The following is a 26,118-nucleotide window of genomic DNA, read 5'->3' as shown; positions in this document are numbered from 1 at the left end:
GAACGTTTGTTCGAAACGCGTAGGAGTTTTGCTGTAGACCTGAGTGATTAAAAACTGAGTTTTACCTGCCAAGAAGTGTGCCGCGTGCCTTTTTGTTTTCGATGTATATATATATATATATATATATATATATATATATATATATATATATATATATATATATATATATATATATATAATATCCAAAACTATCAAGAAATTTGTCAAACATTATAAATAAATCCTAAATTATTGTTTACCATAAAAGGACATAACTGAAAAAAAACCGATTCTAACTAAAACCAAACTAGCAAGAAATTCGACCTATAAAAAGCCTCAACTGATAAAATCAGACAAACAATTAAATCAATGATATAAAAAAGGCACACTGATTTTATCAACTAAATACTTCAAAAATGACAAACGCAGCAAGACTAAGATACTCCATCTGATTCTCTGACCAGACCCCTAAAAAAGTAATATTGACATCTAGCAAATTATTAACATAACTCTACCCGACTTCTAGCTCATTACATGTATTTCTTAGAAGAAAACACTACAGCTTTGAAAGGGATAACCTGCCAGGAAAAGTCACCTATTACAAACAAGCAAAAAGATATAACAACGTGAATATATATAAATTATTAAAAAATGTAAACTCATCCCAAAAGCAAGAAAAAATAAACATGGGCTACACCTACTCTCAAGAGAGTACATTGACAGAACATGTGAATCGGAAATGTAACACATACTATTCCACTGTGTGCTATTGGAGAGCCACTAGATGATATTGTAATAAATGTAAGGAAAGGAATGTTTATGACAGCACCTTGACACAGGAAACCAGTACTAACAATGCAGTGGAAGGATGACATCATACCTTCGCGTTCACACTGGGCATAACCCAACCTAAGCTCAGTAGATTTATAGCAGCAATACAAAAGGAGCAAATAGACCAACAACCATGAATGAAACAATCTGATACTCACATTGTACCTAACCCTAGAAAACAAACCAAAGAAATGTAAGACATGCTACAGTGTAAAGTCAAAATCTTCATAAACTACAAATTATTATATTACTTAGAAATAATAGCCAAAAGCATATTATAAAATAAATATTAATCCACAATAAATCCCTAAAACGGTCACAAAATCTAAACCAAAATAATAAATCATTTATTGTATAAATAATAAAGATTTTTTTATGTCAGCCTAAACATTAAATAAACCTCTAATGTTAAATAAGATTGAGATAATAAAATAATATATTATTACATAATATATTAACATGAAAAATCTAAACCTCACCCACCAAAAAGTTCAATCAGCAAACTCAATTCATCACATAAAATACAACACATAAGCCACACATTCCAACTAACAATCCCATGATATTTACACAAACAAAAAGGTAATCAAAAATAAAAATCCACAAAAAACAGGGAAAAGATTTCCAAAAAACCCTAAAAACTACAAAAATACAGCAAATCTACTAGAGATCCCTCAAAGCATTCCAAAGTATCTAGGAACCATAAAAAAAGTATCTAAAAAATAAACACTAATGGAACTCAGAAAAAAGGAAATCAAAGTATAAAAATGGGTTTTACTTTAAACCAAAAGTGATGACTATAAATCCAAAGTGATGTCCTTAAAAAACACAAATAAAACAGTAACACCCAATGCCCATAGGACACATTCATAGACAAAAACATGTGAAGTAAATAAGAGATCCCTCCCACAAAACACACTACATTCACAAAAATATATGTACATTGCAATTAATCATAATAAAATAAGGAACATAACCCAATATAACATAACATAGTGATACACTACTAAAACATTATATGAAAACCCCAAACTACATACTAGTGAAAAAGACTACTATTAATACAACTAAGGGCCCAATTACCATGTCGGACGGACATCATTTGGGAACTGGGACCGAACGACTGAAGACAGCAATTTGGATGTGACCGAACACTGTTCAGTTGCATTCCTATTCTTTACGATGGGAGCAAGCATTCTAACTAGAATGCATGCTCTCATTGTAAAGAGCTGAGGTGCAGTTCATCCCTGCATCGGGTGCAAGGATCAACAGGGGGCCACCATCCGGTAGCCTTGCACCCATGGGTCCTGCCGGGGGCCCTTAAAGGCGGATTCCTATAGCCTTTCTGTGTTGGAAAGGCCGGCATAGAAATGCTGTGGGAATCTGCCATCTTAGTCCCTTGGGCGGAAAGAGCCACCCAAGGGATTATTGGAGCTTACTGAATGGCAGAGCTATTCGGAAATCCAGTTTGGAATCCTTTTCGACCGACCCCATCAAAATAAGTTGGTTGGAAAGGAATACAAACAGCAAAATACGATGCAGTAGGAATCATAATTGGCCCCTAAATGTACAATAAACCCACATGCAACACTATTACTAATCCCTTAGATCCACCTACCCTCTAATAGCTTTAAAAAAGCTTCACCTGTTTCAACAAACAGCAGTACCTTACAGCGACCTGGATCCTGGAAAATAGACACAAAATAACATAAATAGACTACAAAATAGACAGTAGACATCCCCCTAAGGACGATTATCAAACTGAAATATTTCCCTTGAGTGCTCTTCCAGCCTTAAAATCATGACCTTTACTTGCCTCTTACTATTGGAAATATTTTATATTGAAACTAAAGATGTTACCATTGGAATTTAACAGTTTTATCATGAAATGATGTCTTATTATGTAAAGGTATAAGTTATTATTCAATGGTATATTATCTTTTAGGAATAATATAGCGGTTAAAAAGAAAAGAAAAAATTAAGGTTTTGTCAGGGGCAGATTTGCAGATTGATGGCAGATAAATGAATTGAAGTGTTCTTGTGCAATAACATCCCCAATTTTAAAGCTGTGAATATCTGTCTTCTTTTTTCTCTGTTGCATTTTAAAAACTGAATTGTAAGACTTTATTATTGGAATTAATAATTATCTTACTATGTAAGTATGTATTATCCTGTATATTTTTATTGCAATGGTTTTAACCTCGCAATTGTCTAAATAAACTTAAACTTAAACTATGGGTGTACAATGTGTATTGCAGGAATGAAAATCATAAGGCTGACCTGGCAGTCATTGACCTAGTTAGTGGCCACCTCATATCTATTCCATCAGATCCACTTAGAATATTGTGATGAGATTTTAATTGTTGCTTCGAACCTATTGATGCAGAGTTTGGACTGATCAGTGGAGAAGAGGATGACTTATGGGTGATGCCTGCTCTTATTCTACCACCTGAAAGGAGGTGGCCAGCAGCTGTTATGAAGATGAATGCTTTTGTTCTTAGCAATGGGTTGAGAGCATGCAATGGGAGAACACCCCCGACAAGGATGGGAGAGACACGTTTAATTGACAGTGTGTCACGAGTCGAATAGATTACATCCTGTTGGGTACTAGGCTATGGTCCATAGTTGCTGATATGGAAGTGGTGCTGCAGTCTGACAGTGATCATAATGCCCTACATCTTACTCTTTGGTCATTGGTGCGTAATGCCTCCTTTTGTCCCAACAAACCATTTGAGAGATGGCGGGTACCCTCAAGTTACCACAGAAGGCTGAAGTGGAGTGTCATTGCCTCAACAGGGTCCATCCAAAAGCATATTTATGTGGCTCTTGCTGAGACCCTAGAAGCAGTCTTATTGTTGGATGAAAATTCTTTGACAGCAGCCACAATGGGTGAACTTAATACTATTCATAATTTTATGTTTTGCACATTTAAAGATTTTTTTATGGTGGAATCAAGGACCTTTCCCTAAAATTACTAAGGTAGTTTCTTGGTATAAGAAAATTTGTAGGGCAACCTGAAAAACTATCTTTGATGCTATTAGAAGTGGCAAGATGAACCTAGTTAGGAAGCAAGGGCCTCCTATAAAGCCTCACTAGGCAAGGCAAAGTGTGCGTTTGATGTAGAAAAATAGAATCATCTCTCTATGCTGTGAAATCAAGAGATCATCCGTTGTTCTGCAATACCTTGGCCTACAGGACCCCGAAATCAGCCACTCCACTGAACTCTAATATTTCTGCAATAGATTGAGTGAACCACTTTTTGGGGCTGTATGATGGAGGGGAAAAGGATACAGCAAGGACTTGTATCAGTAGTATCGAGGAACCCGCTGCTATGTCAGCAGAGCCTGAAAATGTGAAAAACATGCTGTGTGGGCAGGTTCCATCTGAACTAGTCATGTGTGATTGTCCCCAAATATCTGTGAGGGTGCTCACCAAATCAATAGACTGGTTCACCCTGGGGAAAGTGCCAGGGATAGATCAAGTGCCCAGGGACCTCTTCAAAGCAGAAAAGGAAATATGGGGTTCATACTTTTCCATGTACTTTTATTGTATCCTGGATGGCTCACCAATCCATCCCCAGGTGTGATGGGGCTGAGATAGTATCTATCTATAAGAAGGGGTCACGGTCTCTGCCACCCAACAATCAGTCAATCAGCCTCATTGATAGTTCTCTAAAGGTTTTTTTCTCTATACTGCTAGATAGGCTGTGTGAGTGAGTTGATAGTGAAGGCCTAATAAGCCCCGTTCAAGCAGGGTTTAGACTGGGAACCAATACAATCGATCAAGTAGTTCGGCTGCAGGCCATTTATTGGAAGTATGTCTCCTTGGGAGGTGGGCGGCTCTATGTAATCTTCGTTGATCTCTACATTGCCTTTGACCCAAGAGATGCCCTGTGGATGGTCCTAAATGCATAGGGTGCCCCAAGATACTCAGTTGATGCTATCAGGTGGCTGCAGGCGAGATATAATAAACACAGTGGGGCCTATTTATGAGCCCTTGCGTCACGTTTGCGCCACTGGTGCGTCACATTTTTGTGACGCACCAGCAGGGTAAAAAATGCACCATGTTGCATCATATTTACAAAGTGACGCATCTTGGTAGATGCATCACTTTGTAAACTACTGCGCCACATTATACCTGTGCCAGGTATAATCTATACAGGGTGAGAGTTTTGACGCAAGTAAGCCTCATAGAAGTGACGCAGTGAAATCTAATAAGATTTCACTGTGCCACTTCTGGGGTGAAAATGCGTCAATATCTTAAGCCTGCCTCATGGCAGGCGTAAGACTAACGCAGGCACATTTCACATGGGGCTTGCCCATGTGAAATTACCCATTGCTGGAGTTGCGTCACTTTAGTGTCACACTCCAGCAATGCGTCATTTTTGCACCTATAGATCCGTCAGACATACTGATGAATCTGTAACTCCTTGCGCCATGATGAGTCATACTGTAAATATGATGCATCATTGGTGTCGCAAGGAGGGCGCAATGAAAAGTGACGCATCGCTGTTTTCTTGCAGCGATGCGTCACTTTTCATAAATGAGGCCCAGGGAATTGACTACATCTATACCAGTCACAAGAGGGCGTAAGGCAGTGCTGTGTCCTTGTCCCAACTTTGTTTCCTTTGTACATCAATGACCCGGTAGCCCATTTAGAGAAGTGCAAACACGATGCACTGAGTCTGGCAGGCATGAAGATTCCATCCTACTGTTCGTGAGCTAAACCCTACTGATATCTAAATTCCCTATGGGCATTCAAAATCTCTTAGACCAGCTTGGTGTTTTCTGCAAGCAGAGAGGGCTTGAAATAAACTTACAAAAAAACAAGTATATGTTTTTTAACCCTAGCCACACGACTCGCCCAAATCCATCCCTAAATGGTGCCCCACTTGAGAGTGTCCGTACATTTGAATGTTTGGGTTTTACTTTGACAGAGAATTTTGGTTGGTCAGCCCAGATCCATAAGTGCAAGCTGAAGCTTGAATACTATGCAGGGGGAATACTGAGGGGGTCTCAAGGGCTCAAGTTTTCGACCTGGATCCCTGGCCATCTACCTCTCAACTAGCTAGCAATGGATGGGTACTTTTACAGGGGCAACAGTGGGGAATTGAGAAGGTCACAGCACTAGAGGTATGTGAGAACAAGTTCATACAATCCTTGGTGAACATCCCCCCCGGTGCCCCACTCCATCCATTGTGGCTGGAGCAGGGCCAAAGGTCTATTACCCATAAAGCAGCTCTCAGACCTCTGTTGTACTGGAGATGGCTATGGACCTCACTGGACCCAGGATCCCCTGAGTAGGACATATTAAGACTCTTCTAGCTAAGCTGGGGTGTAAGCATCTGTGGTTTAACCCAGGAGCTTGGACCAATACGACAAAGTCTGCACTCAAGGGGATGTACTGGCAGTATGTAGAAGGGGAATCAAGTAGGATAAGTAGTCTGGGCGCCTTGACACTAGCTTTCTGGGAATTCAATGATTACTTCCGTTTGGAAGAGTACAAGGATTCCATTGAACCTCCATGGGCAAGAACCCTGTACATCAAATTTGGTCTTGGGATTCTGCCATTGTGCACTTTCACTGTCAACTTGAGGCCCCATGGCAGGGAACCTAATTTGACCTGCCCTTTTTGTCCTCAGGTTGAGGAATGTATCAACCATGTATTATTTTTCTGTCAGCGATATTCCAATAATAGGAAAAAATCTATAGTTTCACTTTGTCCGTGTATGGGGATTAGGAACTAAAGGGTTGCCTCCAGAATTTTTAGATCGGACCAAAACACACTTGATTATGTTTGTTTTGTTTCATTTTTGAATGGGAGTATGGAGAACCAGACAGAGTAGTGCTGGACTCTGAGATCCAAATTGTATTGTCTATTGCTGCTAGTTATGAGTCTTGTTTAAGTTTGTATCCTGACCCTCTAATGTATTAACCCGTTTACCGCGGCCGGTATTTCCGTGCAGTGCGGGTGTTCTTAAGAGTGGACGGGGCTGCGTCGACCGTTGGCCGTTCGCAGCACCAGCCAGGTAGTGCTCACGACGGCCAACGGCCGACGGGAGCACGGAAGCTACTGGTTGGACAGATGCTACTGGTTATAAGTCATTGGCTCTGGCCATACTGCAAAAAAACAAATGACCTATGACAATTCTTTGAGTCGTTAGACAAGTAATGTTCAAATGATTTTAACAAAGGTTTAAGGTTTTTAACAATTTTATTGGGGTTAATGTTTTTTATGCTTTTATGTGAACTGTATCCATGTATGTACATTTATGGTAGTATCTGCTGAATAAAGATTATGATGATGATGATGATGAAATAAGAATACAATGTTAAACAATTGAACAATGTGGAAATATACAACATACAATACTATTCAAATATGATTTGATATATTTATGTAATAATACAAATGTTTTAAAATATATGTTTAAAAATGTAAAAGAATACAATAAATAAAGTTTAAAAGCATAAATAAAATTAAAAAAATGTGTAATAATATTATTTATTACAAACATACAACTATTTTTTTATTACTACAGTACAAATTAAATAACAAACTATTTCTACTACATACATATACAATTTAAACAAGGGATTTCACACAAAAATGATAAATTTAAATAATCACACGCCAGCGTAAACCATTTTGTAAAAAGTGGTGGACTCTAAAGGGATGAAATTTACTATTCCTACTTCAATCCACTCCAATCTAAACCAACTTGGGAAATTTGTTCAACACTGAGTGCTAACATGTACTATCTCTAATGCAAACTATGCCAATTTGATGAGGGTGTTTGACAATAAAGGGGTGACGCTTCCTATTACCACTCAAATCTGAACCAATCTGTGGTAGGTGTTGGACACTAAAGTGGCGACATTTACAATTCCCACTCTAATTGTATCACTTTGGGCAATGTGTTGAACACTGAAGGGGTGAAGTTTACTAGTCCCACTCCAATATACACCAATTAGTAGAGGGTGTTGGACACTAAAAGGATGACATTTATTATTCTCATGCAAACCTAATCCATTTTGGGGGGTGCTGGTCACTAAAGGCATATCATTTACTAATTGCATCATGGTCTAAATGATTGTATGCGAGGCACTGCACACTAAAAATCTAATATACACATTCAGTACTCCATATTCACACAGAATCATTTAACTATAAAATAAATTTAAAATTACTTCAACAATAGAGTAACCCAAAACACAAACCTACATATCCATAATTAAGGGCCTGATTATGAGTTTTGTGGTCTTGGTACCACACGGGTAACAGCGTCAGAATCACTGCCAGAGAGCTGTGAGGAATGAGCATCATGAAAAGTCTGGTGATACTGGAAGCTTAAGCACTACTTACATTTTCATACATTGTTTTCAGTGCCTAATTGTAAAACAAATACGTGCCATGGCCAAGTAGTTTGCTCAGAAGCCCATAGCAGCTGCTACTGAATGTCAGTGTGCAGAATATCAAGGCTGTTCAGCCTTGATCCCACCTCATACCTCCTTAATTCATTACCAGACCTTCCTAGACCCTTTATCTCACTAGTGCAGGTTTCTGCATCCCCACTTTATCACTGTTTTTTATGTTTTAATGTTCCTCCTCCTTTCCCACTTGAATGTTTTTCACTCACTTGCTCTGGGTCAAAGCCTGATAAGACAAAATAAGTCCTGGTCCACACAAATGAGTGCCACTGGGCCCCACCTTCAACCACAGGCTTACAATACGATCTGTTTTCTTCCTCTGGCTAATCTCTTTTTGTCAACTGCCCAACTGGTGAATGGAGGCAACTGAACTCTTGCCAGCATGTTATTTCCTCATACTTTTACCTCATCTAAGACTTTAAGCGTGTCTAAGAAAACAAGGAAAACCAGTGTGTAACTGGAAGGGGCACATAAATGACACTGAAGACACATTTAAATGAGTGGCACACCAGTTCCTTCTCAGGAGGCCAGCTGATCTTTTTCGGAACCAGCGTCAAGACTGATCTGACTGAGCAACAGTGTCTCGTGCCTGTTCCCCTGGTCATCAAATGGCTACTTAAGAAACTCTTGCAAACCTTTCAGAAAAAGCCGCACGCAGGCAATCATAAATAATATTTCCTTCTCAGCATATGCTATGCTGGGGACAACCTGAATAACAAATACATCTTCATGAAAATGTATTATCTCCAGCCTACCCTGAAAGTTATGCATTGGAGGGATGTAAGAGTGTGTAGATCTAGTGGCACTTTGAGTAGGGAGTTAGAGAAAACAATGGCCTGCTATGTGTGGGACATATTTGGTGGCAGTGTGGAGAATGGAGGTAGCGGTACAAGTTGGAGGGAGAATGAAAATGGTGGCATTGGGACTTTGCAGGTGGATGGCAGAAAGGCTCCTGACACAGAGGACAGGTGTAGCCTCACTGCCAATTGTCCTGAGAAGTCACATTGGGCAACAGGAACCTTCCCTGCTGCTGTGAAGGATGGTTGATGTTATGGATGGAACATTTTTCAAACTGCTCAATCTCTGCATATTGAGAAGTATGCAATTTATGAAAAAAATTGCTGAATTGTGGTTCGAGAGTCTTTGCAAATACAAACGTTTCTAATAAAAAGACTGCAGAACAAATACTTTACAGAATGCATTAGAAGTGCAAAAAGGTGTAACTATGTGGTAATATATGCACATATTAGACACCAAGTAATATACAACAAACTTGTAGAAGTTTGGGAATGCCAGCAACTTAGCTTTATTATTTAATACCCTTTAAATGGGTAAACGAGTATAAAAGTATTAGATTCACAATGAATGTTCGAAATCAATTTCTGAATTAAGAACGTATATCAAACATGCATAATTGACAAAATGAGTAGGTAATGTTATCCATTTCATGCAGATTTGAAATTCATTTATTGTTATAAAGTATGCTAAATAAGAATTAATGAATGTGTTAATAGCTCACTGTATTACAATGGGAGACTTCTTTATTATCCAAATAAAGTATTTTCCTGTATCATACATATGTTTTGGTAGAAGATATTTATGAGAAATTGAGAAAAAAACTGAAATATTGTCTTTATCATTTCATTTTTTTTTTAAAAAAAGAAGCCCCGAATATCATAAAAAAACGTCCAATGCGCTTTCAAAATTCCTTGCTCGACTTTTGCCTCTGGTGCACTGGACAAACTTTAGTTCACCTTCTCTTTCTAAAATCTGGCATAAACATGTTTTTTTCAAAAGATAGGCATAGACTCCAATGTGGTTTCAGCAGAGAATCTGCCAAAAAGAAAATGTAATTTTTTCATTTAATTTCTGGTGAAAATGTTTATGCCACCATCAATATTTACCATTTAGGGCCTCATTATGATGTCAGGCTGAAAGCCATCCAACAGCTCATCGAAGGCTTGCCCCCCAACATCAGAGATTTCCGTCCAATCACCACATTACGATACAGGTGGTCGGATGGAAACCTGCAGGGAAATACTGCTCTGATTCCAACGCGCTCAAGGAGCCCCTCAAAGCAGAGGGAGGATCGTAATCCTCAAAATGGAAGAGGTGCCTGCTCATGCACCGCTGTGGGGATTATGATGCACATTTTTGACAACCTTTCTGTGTCGATCTGATATCCATGCATTGGGTGGCAGCCACAGCATGGTGCCTGCCACACGGTGCACAGAGCTTTAAAAAGTGTATATTTCCTATTGCGGCTTCAGCCTGCAGCACAAGCCTCAATAGGGAAGATACAATTTCTGATGGCCACGAAGGCGGTCACATCTTATTTTGGGAAGCGGGACTGCTGTCTTCTTGTCAGGCGGTCCCATTTCAGACACGATGCTGGTCGGACGCTCGTCCAACCGGCGTCACAATGAAGCCCATAGGGTTGTTGCATGTGAAACAAAGAAATTCCCTCACCATGAGATAACCAATATTTAGAAAAGATCAAACACCGTTATGATCCAGAAATGAACAACTATTCACTAATCCTGCTGAAAGTTTCACTTTTCAAACTTCACAAATGTTGTTACCCTAAATTCACACAAGTTTGCATAACAAGATTGTGTGTAAAACGTTTTATTGCAGGGTATTGGTATGAGTAGAAAACTGCTCCTCAATACTTTTTATACAGATTAATGCACGTACCTGATCGTTTCCCGCAAACCACATTTTAACACCTTTGTGTTATTTAACAAAAGTCTGCTACATTTTGCAAAAAACAATCTTGACTCCTGCATGTGTGCAACGTATGCTTTATGAGAATCAGTACCTTATTGCACAAAAGATTTACTTGACAGTTTTGTCCTGTCTATACACATCTTGTCGAATGTGGCAATATGTGCGTGCTTTCTCCCACTTGAGTGCTACTTAGTCATTTGTAAACAGATGCATAATTAGATGTGCAGACATGTGGAAAATGCATTTCAAATGTGTTAAAGCACATACAATGATCTCATTGTGTATATTCACCTCTTTTCAATTGCATATTTCTGAATACTTCCCTCAGTATGCAAATCAATGCTTAATTAGTGTAGGTGGCATGCCACACCACTAATTTTTGTGGACCAGAACATACATTTCATCACGAGTCTTCGACCCAGAGTAAGAGAAAGAAAGGCAGACAAGAGAGAAAAAGGATCAGAAAGACAGAAAAAACATGTAGAGGGTAACGCATGGATGAAAAAGATCCTGCAAGAATGAGATAAAGAAACAGGAAGCAGAAATAGGTAAGCAGAAAGTGGATTCAAAACTAAGCCGTGCTAAATGCTGGTGAAAGGAGCATTCAGACAATCCCGGCTGCAGACTCTTAGAAAAAAAACTTTTGCTCTTGTGATTATTATATTTTTTTGTTTAAAAATATAATCACTGATTCAATTGTTAGAGGATTTTTGGAACGTTTACATGTTGTTGTTTCCATTACATGCACACTAAAGATATCTTTGCGTGCTTAACTTTGCTGCTTGTAATTTTTGATTCGCCATGCATCAGTTATTACCTATTGAATATATTCACCTTACTTATAGATGGAAAAACATTTGAATTGACTAACATGTTTTCCATCACGATTGGTCTCTGTGTGTTTTCTGCCTTGTCAGTACATCTGATAACTTGACAATAAAATGTTTAAATTATGTACCCCTTCTCAACTAACACCAGCAGCTATTGCCCATAATGGTCAACATATGAGATTTGTTTTTTAGGGTGCCTGTCACTTTCAGTTCTGGAGATTTTCCAACATGCCAGCGGGCTGACTGATCATTGGAGGGGTGTTCTTGGCGTTACTTTACCCATGAGCACTAAGAGGTGGGTGATGGATAAAATGATTTTGGGGTAACCAGGGCTACTGAGAACACCATCCTGGAAATAATGAGCTTTTTCACCACCACTGGTTCTTCTGCTGACATTTCCATAGTCTGGGAGGGATTTAAATGCACTCTTCAGGGGTTATTGATTTCTCACCAAGCATATAAGAGGAAGAAAAAGAGGTCGGAAGTGAAAGCCCTACCGGAGGAAGTAGATAGAGTTTATCAAGCATTTTGATCAGCTAATTCGGAATTTATTTACAATAGATAGTCTAAGGCCATGAAGAAAATTAGGAATTACTATCTTGAAAGGGAAAGAGTCAGTGATTGGAACTTCAACAATAATTATACGAGGAAGGGGAATCCATAGGATGCTTTTTAGCCAGGTGCGCCAAACTGAAGATTAGTCAAAATTGAATCTCTCAAACCTGCGGCCTTCAGGCTACCAAATATACTGAAAAGAAATTAAGAGTGTCTTTCTTGACTATTTATCAAGATTGAATGAGGATGAACAAAACAGGGAGTCATTTACTGGTACAGCAAGTGGCAGACTTCCTTGAGAAGATGCAACTACCACTTTAGACGCATGGTGCGTCCTTTAGTTTATCCAGAACCATAAGAGAGGAGGAGGTGGAAGACACTATAAAGTGTCACTCTAATGGGAATGTTTCAGGAGAAGATGGGTTTGGTACCAAATTTTATAAGATTTTTGTTTTAACTCTTTAAAGCTCTTGGACCACCCTCTTTAATCATTTCGTAGATGGCGGACATGTCCCAGATTCCTTCCGCAGAGGGGTGTTGGGGAATTATTCGAACTCAGGCAAATTACCATTAGATCCGGGATCTTATGGTCCGATAACCTTATTGAATTATGATTATAAGATTCATGCAAAATGTTTAGATACTACGGTTGATAAGGTTTTCCCCTTTCTCATGGCCAAAGATCAGATGGTTTTATCAGTGGGCGTAGCCTTTATGCCAACACACATTTTATGAATTAATGAATTGACATGGTAACAGCAAATGTAATCCCTGCTATGAATTTTGAAGATTGATGTTGAGGCGGCATTTGACCTGTTAACTGGAGATGTTTATTTAAGGTTTTTGATGTTTCAGTTTCCTTTTCAGTTTATGAGATCTATTCAACTATTGTATCCAAAAGCTGCATCCTTGCTGGTCATTAATAACTCTTCTTCAGGTCAAAGTAATTTGAGACGTGGCACAGGGCAAGGGTGTCTACCTTTTTCCTTCCTGTTTGCCTTTTTTATCAAACCACTGGCACAACATACCCACTCCAATTTCATAATAGCTTCCCCCTTACCTTCTGTTTAAAAAATTAAGTTATATGAAGAGGATATGGCTCCTTTTATGGCCCAACAATCATGTAAGATAAAGAATGCTTTGCAAACACTAAAAACTTTTACGAATGTAGGGGACTACAAAATTAATGTAGTGCAAACAGAGAGTCTCCTTTTGAACATCACAGTACAGATTCTTCCTCCCACTTTGAGGACAATAATAGATCAGGCCAAATATATATTTGGGGGTTTACTATTTGGAGGAACAGATGGAAATGTTTAAGAATAATTGCAATCCAATGATGACTAAAACTATTAAGGTACTGGAAGTTTGGAAAGACTTGTCCTCGTTGATTTTGGAATGCATTACCTTAAAATGTAAATTTTGACCTATTTTTGTTTCTTTTTCTATCAATTCCCTGATAGATGGATTCTTCTTTTTTTTTTAAAGAGTAGAGCAAGTAATGTCCTCTTTTTTATGGTGCCAGAAATGCTCTTGGGTTAGACTTAGGGCTCTGCAAATGCCTAAGCTCGAGGAAGGCTTCGGCCTTTCAGATTTTCAAAGATACTATATGGTCTCTTTTATTTTGCAGATCCGTAGAATATCAATTTGGCCCTCCATGTTTTATATAATCCGATTTTACACCTGATGTTGCAAAAATTGGTGGTCACTGATACAGGCTGGACCATCTAAATCCCCCTATCACCCAAAAAAGTTAGAGATAAGTTCCAAAACTTCATGGTGCATTAGAAGGATACATTTTTTTCAGAAATATGGATTTCACAGAGTGACTGTGGAGAGCCCATAGAGATATTATAAATTACTCTCCTTCGGCTGGACAGATGAGATAGGCAGGTTTAGCAGTCCATAATGTGGGGGACATATTTGATGGAAAAGTATTAAAATCCCCTCAAGCCCTATTCACAGGTAAAAATCTACGCAAACTTCTGCACTTTTTTTCATATAGTCAAATGAAGGCCATCTTTTTAAATATACTGGTTGTGGAGATTGACTCCTCTCTGGATTTTGTTTGGCAAGTGTTTAGGAAGGAGTAAATGAATATACCTCAGAGCTACTGGTATTGAAAACTACATAACGGTTCAGAAGAAATGATTGACATGCTGATTGGGAAAGGGGAATAGGAGACTGGGATTAAGATAAATAAAAAGCAATAGAGGAAATAATTTTAGTTTAGCTGCTGTACCTTTCGAGGTACTAATTTCCTTTGGTTGGCCTGATATAATGGTTAGATGCTGTACGATACCCCCTGCTTTTTACGCAAAGCATTTCCTGCAGTTTCTAATAATTGCCCCAGGTATGAACAAGAGAGGAGGTGGCTACACATGTTTTGGTTGAGCTACCATCTTGAGTCTTTTTGGAGAGGGGTGTTCAGGAAAGAAGAGAAGATAATTGATTTAGACATCCCTCTCTCTCCAGTAATTGCACTGCTTGGACTGCTAGAGAAAGAGAGATCAGAATATCAAGGCACTGAGCACTTTAGATTTATAGCAATGAAAGTAGCACACTCTTAGAATACTTCCCATTGAAAAGCTTATATCTCCCCAAGGGTTGAGTAGTGAGAAGGGAAAACGCAAAAAAATAGATTAAGAGAGGCCTGGTATCTTGCGAGTGATAATCGCCAGGCTCAGTATGGCAGGAAATTAAGGGTTTTGGAGGAAGGGGAGGAACACGGGAACTTTGTGGATAACAACAAGGCACTTTATGGCAGGTTGAAGAGGAATGGAGACGGTCTAAGAATTAGTTTAATTGTTATTTTTGTAATCTTTTGAGAATATAGTGAGCTTTTTTATTTTTTATTTAGGACTCTGGGTGGAGAGGGTATTTGCTCGGGCGTTAGTATACTTGCGATTGTTAGCAGACTACTTCTTGTATGAGAATTTGTCTTCCTTACCTGTATTGACATAAAAATATGTTTTAAAGAAATGATCAAGCTAAGACAACAACGAATTCTATCGCAAACACGTGCACCAAGGAAAGACGTTTGTCACACAGTAAAATAATTGTGCCTCTGTTTTGACTGTTAACACCGGCTATTTTCTTCTGCCCGATGCTTTAACTGTTGTGATTTGCCTGTCTCCAAGAATGTTGTGCTTAAAGTGAGTTTCCCTATTGAGGGCAATCAGTTCGAGTTGTGGGCTGACCTGTTTGAGTGCTGGGCTGCTCCCGTGAGGATCGTTGTGGAGCTGGACCCCCTTTTGCTGCTTGGGACACGGCTGTGCTGAGGGAGCTGCTGCCGTCAGAGGAGGAACCCGCCCTCACCGCCCACACCGCTGCGGGACTGCGAGGCAGTTCTCACACCTGCAGCCTCTTCCCGCAGCGGCCCCACCCCCCCGCCTGGTGCAGTATTAACTTTCGCAGCACCCGCTGCACGGGTGCCACTCAGTTCGAGTTGTGGGCTGATCTGTTTGAGTGCTGGGCTGCTCCCGTGAGGATCGTTGTGGAGCTGGACCCCCTTTTGCTGCTTGGGACACGGCTGTGCTGAGGGAGCTGCTGCCGTCAGAGGAGGAACCCGCCCTCACCGCCCACACCGCTGCGGGACTGCGAGGCAGTTCTCACACCTGCAGCCTCTTCCCGCAGCGGCCCCGCCCCCCCCGCCTGGTGCAGTATTAACTTTCGCAGCACCCGCTGCGCGGGTGCCACTCAGTTCGAGTTGTGGGCTGACCTGTTTGAGTGCTGGGCTGCTCCCGTGAGGATCATTGTGGAGCTGGACCCCCTTTTGCTGCTTGGGACACGGCTGTGCTGAGGGAGCTGCTGCCGTCAGAGGAGGAACCCGCCCTCACCGCCCACACCGCTGCGGGACTGTGAGGCAGTTCTCACACCTGCAGCCTCTTCCCGCAGCGGCCCCGCCTCCCCCTTTACCTAGGAGTATATAATTATCATATCTGTCTCGCGCAGCGGGACGCGCGCGGGACGGAGCTCGGGGCGAAGGCCTGAGTAGGCTGGGCTGGGCCTATCCCTTAACATCTGCAGTTCTGTGGTGTATCCCGTCAAACGTGGTAATGTTGACAGAAGAGGAAACCCCGGGTAAGAAAGGAAGACTACGCAATGGGTCTTTGGACAACTACTACCCCAAGGTTCCGAGTGAGGGTGATAAGGACTCTATTCTAGCTGAGCGTAGGGCTGAGCAGCGTCGCTCAGTAGATAGTATGAAAAACAGACCCCTCATTGACAGTACTCCTCTTGGGTTGACCCGGGAGGGAGACTCACTAGACATGAGTGGGGATATTGCTAGTCAAGAAGGTGTTCCTCTTTTGCTCCGTGATCTTACTCCCACACCTTGCTTGCCTTCGGATACAATTACAATTGTTTCCCCCACCCCTAGCCCCGGTCGCAATGCTGTCACAGCCAAGTCTAGGAAACAGAAATTCAAGCAATTAGTTGTTGCCCAGATTCATCGCCCACCACCAAGTAAAAAAAGGCGGAAATCAAGGGTGGTCCAGGGTAAAGCTAAAATCCTGCACTCTGATTTTGGTAAAGGGCTAAAAACTCCCATTCTAATTGAGAGTGTCCTAGCAGAGGGGCCGGATCTTCCACTGGCTGTAGCACCGCCGTTGGAAACTAGATCACCTGAAGTAGCAATACAGGCCGTGGATTCTGATAGCAACGTTGGTGTTGCAGCACTAGATATTCTATCTCCCCCCTCATTGATAGGGAACTTGGAGTTTCTGCTAAGATCTCTCCTTTTACCTATTAATGAGACCATCAAAATGGTGGAAATTAGATTGACTATTTTGGAGACTGCTATAAACAGCATTGTTGCTCTTGCCAAAGCCCAGGGGAGGCTTCCCGCTATTATTGCTGCTAAAACGCCAACTGCCCTACCCCAGCCGACCAAACACAAGACACAGCCCCAGGGTAGGGCTGACCTCAACCCCCAGAACCCACCACCTCCTAAACACCTAAACACACCAGTAATTAAAACGGGTGGTGACCCTAAAGGGCCAGTTTTAAAGGCCTCGCTAAGTAATAAACAGAACGACCAAGGGGAATGTAGATATACTAGAGACCCACGGAAAAAGGTGCCGCAAGTGGAAATTCCCCCAGAAGCAGTGCCCTTTGTGGTGGTTTTGACTGGGGTCCCCCCCATTAGCTGATAGTAAGAAGGAGGGATATGATGAACTCAAAAATAAAATCATTCATTGGTTGAGGACATATAGGCCCATAGCACACAATATAGATGGGGATATAGTCCATGTTAGACGGATTAACTGGCTGGGTAGCAGACGAAAAGATATAGAGGGGGACCTAGTGGTGGTTAACTTTAGAGACCCCCAGGCAGTAGATTACATCGTAAACTGGCCACCTGGAAATGGGGACACTTGTATCACCCCTCGGGCTCTAACGTATTTTTATCCCAGGACAGAGGCCCCTCCTCCTAAATACCCAAATAAGTTCCACTCCTATAGGCCACCCCCTACCTTGCCTTACAGCAACATTTATCCCCAGTATGGGCAGTATTTTGCCTTGGCGGCTGATCATTCTGCCTGGACTACAGTGCCCCATAGACATACGATGAGCCACAATGCCAGGATGGAACATCTAAGACCCTTTACCCCCCTGGATACTTATAACCGGTTTTCACAACTCTCTGGGCTGGAAGATTGTGATTGATGTTCACTGTCCTGGGGGGAGAGAATTGATCTGCCTGGTGTGGAGGCTCTGCGATCTCGTGGCGGTATAGATATAGGGCAAGATAGACCCCACTTAACGCAAATTGCTATTACCAATATTGCTGTTGAGGCTCCTGCGGTGGCCGGGAGTATGGTCAGCACGGCTAGTTGCCCTGCTGACCCTAATCCTTTGGTTCAAGAGGTGGGCAGCCACATGACCGCGGTGGGTAATGATGGGGGGAACAAGGGGGTCTACAACAAAGTGCCCAAGGGTCGACGGGTAATAAACCTGTTGTCTTGGAATGTAGCGGGGTTAAAAAGGAAGCTGGATATACCGGACTGGCACTCATTCATCGAGAAGTTTGATGTGTGCCTGTTTCAGGAAACCTGGAGCCTACTACCCTTAAATAAATCGGGATATACCACCCACTTTTCGCCAGCAGTAAGTAGAGGGAAGGGTAGACCGGCGGGAGGACTCACGGTCTGGATAAAAATAGATCTGGTCTGGGAGGTCACACGCCACGATTTGGAGTGTAGTGACATACTCCATCTCTCCTCCAGAGGACACGTAGAGGGATGCAGGCTTGATCTATTTAACGTGTATGCCAGAGGGGCACCCGGGGACACCGCCTCTTCAACTCTATCAGCTCTGGATTCAGCCTTAGCTAACTGCCCTCCAACAGCGAAAATCATTGTGGGGGGGGATTTCAATTGCACGTTTGAACCCCTCCTCGGAGATGATCCCTTGGGTATTGAAGATGAAGATTCAAAATGGTCCATTCCAACTCTGTCCCTGCCCCCTATTAGAAAATGGTCAGCTAGGGCAATCCAACTTAATGCACTAACTAGGGATCACAAGCTAAGAGCCCTCAACGGTAGGACTATGTCCGATCAGTCAGGTGCACTGACTTTCAATAGACTTACTGGGCCGTCCCGAATTGACTACATCCTAATGGATGTTAGTTTGTGGGCAGACCTTATTGATATGGAGGTGCTCCCAAGTCAGGATAGCGACCATAACCCCCTGTGTAGCAAATTTAACTGGGGCATTTCTAAAGATAGGAGGGTGAATGCCCTCATAAAGACAACTAAAGAAATTATCCCTTACAATAACAACCGCAGATTGAAATGGGACAAGGCAAACCTGAAGGAGGACGATCTAGGGACCATTAAATCCCTGGTGGATGGCTTGTGCTCGGATCTGGAGGGCTGGGATCGAGAAAATCAGATGAGTATGAATCCGCACACTTCCCTTGACTCAGCTTATAAAGCTACAATTGAGCAAGTTGGTCACTTCTTTACCTCCAAGGGGAAAAGTTATAGGAAAATCACCATACCTCCCATCTCAAATAAACCTTGGTATTCAGACCAGTGTAAGGGCAAAAGGAAAATTCTGACAAAATCCCTACTCTCTAGGGATCCTTTGCTAGTTAGAGCGGCTAGGAAGGATTACTGGAAAGTACTATCGCTGGCTAAACGTGAATGGGAGGAACAGCATTGGCAAGACCTAACTAATGCTGTCAGCAGGAGGCACCCGAACCTCTTTTGGGATCTGATTAACAGAGCCAGGCAGGGGAGATCACAACCATTAGCAGCTCACATAACCAGCCAGCAATGGTTTAATCACTTTTTAGCCCTATATGGCGGTAACGAAGAGATAAATTGCCCCGGGGTTGCAAGTTTAGGTGGTGGGGATGCCACAGGGGTGGACGACCTCCCATTCATGGCCCCTGAAGTAGCAATGGCTATTAGACATTTAACCCCCAAGAAGGCGGCCGGTCCGGATGGGATCCCTGGGGACCTATTGATTGCGGATCCTCTGGCTTGGTCCAATTTAATCGCCACAATAATGAACTTGATTGCTAGGGGGCACCCAGTGCCAGAATCTTGGAAGGGGGCCGAGGTGGTAACAGTGTTCAAGAAGGGGGCAAGAGATGACCCTGCCAACTACAGACCTATTAGTCTGATAGATATAATTCAGAAAGTGGTTGGCAGGGTCATCATCTCAAGGGTTGGCGATCGGATGGAGGAGGCTAGTATACTTTCCAACCTCCAAGCGGGTTTCCGAAGAAAGGTAGGCACGATGAACCAGGTCTTTCGCTTTTTTGTTATCTATTGGAAAGCAGTTACCATCAAAAAAGGCAGTTTATATATGGCCTTCATAGATCTCAAAACAGCTTTTGACCTGGTCCCCCGGGCTAAATTGTGGGAGATCCTAGGAGGGATGGGATTCCCCAGTAGACTCCTGAGTTTAATCGTAAAGCTCCATGAAGGGAATTATGCGAGGGTCAGATGGGGCACCCAGGGCCAACTAACGGATAGGGTCCCTGTGAGGAGGGGAGTACGACAGGGCTGTGTTATGTCTCCGACTCTTTTTTCCCTATTTGTGAATGGAGTGGTGGACCATCTGAAAGGGGAAGAGTCGGATGCCCCATCCCTGGCGGGGGAAAGAATCCCCACTTTACTCTTCGCCGATGACAACTTATTGATTTCTAAATCCCCAGTGGGGCTCCAAAATCTCTTGAATCGATTTAGTTCCTTCTGCACTAATAGAGGCATAATCATCAACACCTCGAAAACTAAACTGATGGCATTCTCCCCCTCTAAAAGATTTAAAAATAACTTTTTGCTAAATGGGGCTCCCCTGGAGATGGTCGACTCATTTGACTATCTTGGAGTTCGGATAAATAGTCGAATGACCTGGAAGGATCACCTGGCCAAAATGTTGCTTAGCCACCAAAGAGTATCTGGGGTGACTCTGAGGGAGCTTCGGGAGTCAAGTAGCAAACCTGTCTCCCCGGCCATGGCGATTTATGAGGGCCAGATACTACCGGCGGCATTATATGGCTCTGAGCTCTGGGGGTTCGAAAATGTTTCAGACCTCTCCATAGCGGAAAATACCTTTTTGAGGAAGGTGGTGGCCCTCCCAGCTTCCACCCCGTTGATCCCCCTGAGATTAGATTTGGGCAGAAGAGCCCTTAAGGACTTGGTGAGGCTACGCCCATTGCTTTTCTGGACCTGCTTAAGAAGGACTGAGGAGCTTGCTAAGTATGCTGAAGGGCTGGATGACCTTTTACTGCTCGACACCGGGAAAAAAATTGGATGGCTGAATAATGTGAGAGACCTAGTCCTTAAACTAGGTCTAAGAGATGCATGGGAGTCTCAAATGCCGCCGCCCAAGGAAGTGATTAAAAGGCTATATTGGGACTGGGTACAGAGTGTGGCACTGAATGGTTTGGATGGGGGTTCACTCACGGATCGGTTCTTGGAATTTAAATGGGTGAAAAAACGGGAACCCTTCCTTGACCTGATAACCAAACCCTTAGATAGAGCGCTATATCTAAAACTGAGGTACGGGACGCTACCGGTGCATGATTTCACGATGAGGTGGTCCAAATCTGGTGCCTCCTTGCGTTCGTGCCCAGGTTGTGCAGCACCAAAGGAGACTGTGGCCCACCTATTCTTTGCCTGCCCCGCCTACAAAGCGGCACGGAAAATCTGGCTGAAACCTGTATGTAGGGAGCTGGGGCTGAGGTGTCATAGCCTGGCACTACGTGTACTTACTACCGATTCATCATCCACCGCCATGATATGCGGGGTGGCAACATTTTTTAGTAGTGTTTGGCTGACGCGCTCCCGGCTACTGAAAATGCATTCTAGGCTACTAATGGACTGATGCACGTAACAGAAGCTTTCCTTACTTAATTAATGACTGTGGAGCATTCCTTAGCCCAGGACACTTTTATGCTGTACATATTTTATTGTTTTAGTGGGGGAATTGAATATTCTTATGTACGTGTACTCTTTTATGGTGAACAAAATTGCCGAATAAAGATTATTACTACTACTTAACCACTGTTAACACCCAATAAATACCATTTGTGCAATAAAGTTAATAAATAGTACCCCTCTTTCTGAACTTAACCTAATATTCATGTCCTTACTTTATGCTTTCACTGACCTTGAATAAACTGTGTTTCTACGCATACTGTCTGACCATGCAGGGTGTTAATGTCAACGAGCAGTCACATAAATAAAATAAACAGATTATATTCCTTTTTCAAAGCTTTTTCAGAAATCTTTTCAACATTTTAATTATATCAGAAAAATGAATTGAGTTTACACGTAAAGAATATATGACAAAACAAAAGGACAGCTTACCTGTACTGTAAACATTGCAATGTGATGAAATTCACCACGGCCACCCTGCTTTACCGGAACAGTCATGAAGAACTTGGTGCCATCTTTGGAAAAAATTGGTTCTTCATTCTAAAGAAACATTTGTAAACTCATATTACTATTATATCTTGGCGGTACATGATAGTTAGTAATGTAAGATTACATGCCCAATACATCAACAGAAATGAAATTATATGATCTATGAGAAAGTAGTGTCACAGGAAATGATGTTTCATCATTTTTAACTGAAGACATCAGAGGTATTGTCATAACCAAAGTTAACAACTATTCTGTAAATTAAGATTTTTAATTATATTTGGATTAAGAAAATGGATAACATCAATATAGTTAGCATCAATAGTTTAAATAGACAGTTTTCCAAGAAAAATTGTATTCGAAAAGAGGAGCTAATCTGAGTGCGCTGTTTTGATTTAAGAATACGAAATCAATTTAAGTATATTTCAGTTAAGACAAATACAAATAATGGTACTTAAACTTCTTGCTGCTCTAGAAGTTCCTTAATGCTCTTCAGGCCCTGATGGAATGGTAAAAGCTAATGATGTGTAGGCAAAGCACTAGCAAGCAAAAGTTAATGACTATAATCAAAGCACTAACAAGCATACACTCAGCTTCTGCGAACCAGGTCCAACATCCCCAGGTGCGGTCCCGGCCTGGAATATGTAGCCCAACCTCTCCAAGAGCAGCCCAAGCCCCGCGTGCCAAGTGCTCCCACTTCTCAGCCCCAACTGCCAATACAGCCTCCTTTGACTCTGGCCTATAACACCAGAGCAGGCGGTTAAAAGGCTAAAACAATACACAATGGCAGCACTTCTCCACAGCTGGTATGCTAGTAATGCAAAATGGGGCATTTCTCAGCAGCACTGTCACACTAGTAAGGCGCTGTACTAGCACTTCTCAGCAGGGCCATTATAATAGTAATTGGGAGTGCCAGCATACATCTTTACATTTGATGAGAGCATATAGGCAACGCCATTATGCTAGTTGAGCAGGGCTCACTACTTTAAAAATGGAGAATGGGACAGTGTCAGCACTTTTCTGAAAATATTGAACAGGGGTCCCATGTACAGCACTTGGAATTACCAAACATACATATTGACTAGACACCTTTAGGAATTACATGTAAACAATTTAAAACGTGTGAGAGCAGTGGAGATATTGTTGACTGAATGGCTTTTCAAAATACACACCTTGAATTTATAATTGAGGTGGTTTCCATTAAAAAGCAACGTATAGAAACTGAACAGGCCACACATTCTCCCTCCACGTACTCCATAATAACTCTGGAGAACCCAAACTAGTGCCCCCAGTCAGGAACACCATCACAACAAACAAGGTGACATTTACCAAACACAATGAATGGACATCATAAAAATACCTTTCAACGTCAGGTACTATTGGTACCTAAAGTGCTAAGTTCATTTTCATGAGTGTTTCTCCCTCCAGCTTTTCTCTTCATAGCCAATGACCAATAAGTAAGGGAATGCAGGTAGACCTTCTCCAACATGTTGCCTCACACCTCATAAGATGCCCCACATCTAAGAATTCAAGGAAATACATAAAACCTGTGTGCAACTGCAGGAACACAATAGTGGCACAGAGGAAACACATAGACGCTCAGCACACTAGCTCCTTCTGTGAAAGTCACCATGAATTTCTCCTGGCCCAGTCACTGACCTAATTAAGCAACAGTGTCAATTCCTCATATTACTCTGGTCATAAAATTCCTGTCTATGACTTTTCAGGTGTCTGTTGTGTCCAATGAACAGGAGGAACCCTATTCTCATATCCCACTTTGCACACCAACAAATTAATGCACTTTACTCCCTTAGCCAGATTCCTGAAAAGGTGTGTCTTGCTTTGAAGCGCTGGGCAGTGATGAACAGAGCCGATGACTGTGGAATAGCAACATAGTTTCTAGCGTTCCCCAGTTTCATGTTTGCTGCAGAAAGTACCCAAGGCTAAAAAATGCTGCTAAAAGTTATGTTTATATCACTGTCTTTGAGACATGAGATTAGGTGTCGCAAGGGCAGTGGTCACAAGGAGGAAGCCAGGTGTTGCATTTGCAGAGGAAGCCATGTGTTGCATTTGCAGAGGAAGCCTGGTGTTGCATCCACAACCCCTGCAACCCACCAGTCGCCGTCCATGATTCTGTGGTGTTTTTGGTACTCTAATGAATTGATGTTTTTAAATAAAGCAAAGAGATGTAAAATTGGTGTGATGGGCTCCTCTCATTGCTGTTTTAAATTAAAACACTCTTCTAATTCACTGGAGAGCAAAAAACCCTAATTAATAGCACATTAGCACAAAATAAGTAAAGAGTAAAAGCAATACATAGTTAAGAGATAACATATGCAGAAAGGGTACATAAGCACGAATTAATGGGCATATTTATCAAAGAGTTGTGTCGTCCTTGCACCACGCAATGGGGCGTAACAGCAACATAACTATTAAGTTAGATTTGTCAAGCCACGTAAGGCCATGCATTGTCCCTGCATGGCCAGATAAATCTTAAGTAATGCAAGGCAGCGTAAATCTCTGCCTTAGCTACTCTGCCCAGGCAAGCGTTTCATGGGTGGAGTGTTGATGTTCCCACACATACACCCATGGATGTTCATGCATGTCCAGATTTACCATTACTGGTAGAACTGGGAATGTGTTAAAATGTTACGCCTTCCCAGGTGAGGCGTAACTGAGGCGTAACAAGGAGAAATATCTTTATCTCCTTGTGTTGTCCTCTTTGTCTGCATTCTGTAGCACACTTAGAAAGAGAACAATGCCTCAAAGGATTGTTTTTGTGATGAAAGGTGTCCCTTCCTGCACAAAAACAATCCTGCTTATAACATAGGCACCCTTGCTCTATGGCTACGCTGCATGCTTTTTTTAATGAATATTCATCTAAATTATTTGCAATAAGCAGGGGAATGTATATAATAGGCCCTTTCATATCTGTGGCATTGTTTTACCATACATTCTGGGTACAATTCACATTGTGGGCTGATCACCAAATGTAATGATAAAATAGAGAAATAAAGGAACTCCTAGATCCTTTTTTTTTTTAAATGGAACCACTCAGTTGAACGGTTCTCTTTTAATTTAAAAAGCAATCGCATTTACTGCCTATATTTTAACACACGCCTTGTATAATGCGTTGAGTCAGTTTACCATATTTAGAACGTGGAAAATGTTTAATCTGGGTAATTGGCATGTTATTGTTACAGTGAACAGGTGTATATACAACACTCAGTTCCTTTACAAGTTAATGTTTGTCATAACCAGTTGGTAACTTTCTATAAAATCATGTTTGAGAAGATGACCTTCTCAACATGCTCTCACTCTATAGACAACATTCACCCAAGGTTTTCTTTTGCGGGGCAAAATATGATTTATGATGGTAGAAGAAGGCAGTTCGGTGTACAAATGAAATTCTTTTTAAACCTATTTGTTTATGAACGTATTTTTTATTACCACATGCAAAGAGCATGCTTTAACAAATATTTACTTTTTCCTCTGTGTAAACTACCTACACACCGATAACGTCATATAGTGGACAAGAAATATCTTCAAACAAGCAGGCTAAATATTAAAAAAGGAAACAGCCCTGCTCGAACACACCGCCGATATTATTATATACAAAGGCTTCCATGGTAAACAACAATGTGTGGGCTCAGCCGTACATTTCCAGGAAAGATTATTAACGTTTGAAATATTGTGCAGTACTCATTTTAAATGCTATTCTCTCTATTGCTGCCTGTTTGCTCAGCTCTTCCAGCCAGTTGTACGCATTTAATTTCTTAACAAAATTATAATGCCTGAGGCTCCTTTTTCTGGCTTGTAGCTGTCATCAAAAAAGCATTAGTGCTAAGATGTAACCAGGAGAGTGTTGATAAGTCCAGC

At 41.6% G+C, this 26,118-nt stretch overlaps 1 protein-coding gene across 2 annotated transcripts in view; it reads right to left on the bottom strand.

Moving 5' to 3' along the window:
• Nucleotides 1-26,118, bottom strand: part of DPP10 (dipeptidyl peptidase like 10) — a 1,755,202-nt gene that overhangs the window by 315,161 nt on the left and 1,413,923 nt on the right. For both annotated transcript variants that reach the window (XM_078683981.1, XM_078683980.1), the window contains exon 13: nucleotides 22,186-22,293. In XM_078683981.1, coding sequence (XP_078540107.1) covers nucleotides 22,186-22,293 — 108 coding nt within the window. The remainder of the gene's footprint in view (nucleotides 1-22,185; nucleotides 22,294-26,118) is intronic.

The sequence above is a fragment of the Lissotriton helveticus genome, chromosome 3_1 (assembly GCF_964261635.1).
Source record: "Lissotriton helveticus chromosome 3_1, aLisHel1.1, whole genome shotgun sequence".
In the NCBI taxonomy this organism is placed as follows: domain Eukaryota; kingdom Metazoa; phylum Chordata; class Amphibia; order Caudata; family Salamandridae; genus Lissotriton; species Lissotriton helveticus.
Note: the sequence above shows the minus strand (reverse complement) of the source record. Positions and strands in the feature narration are given on the sequence as shown.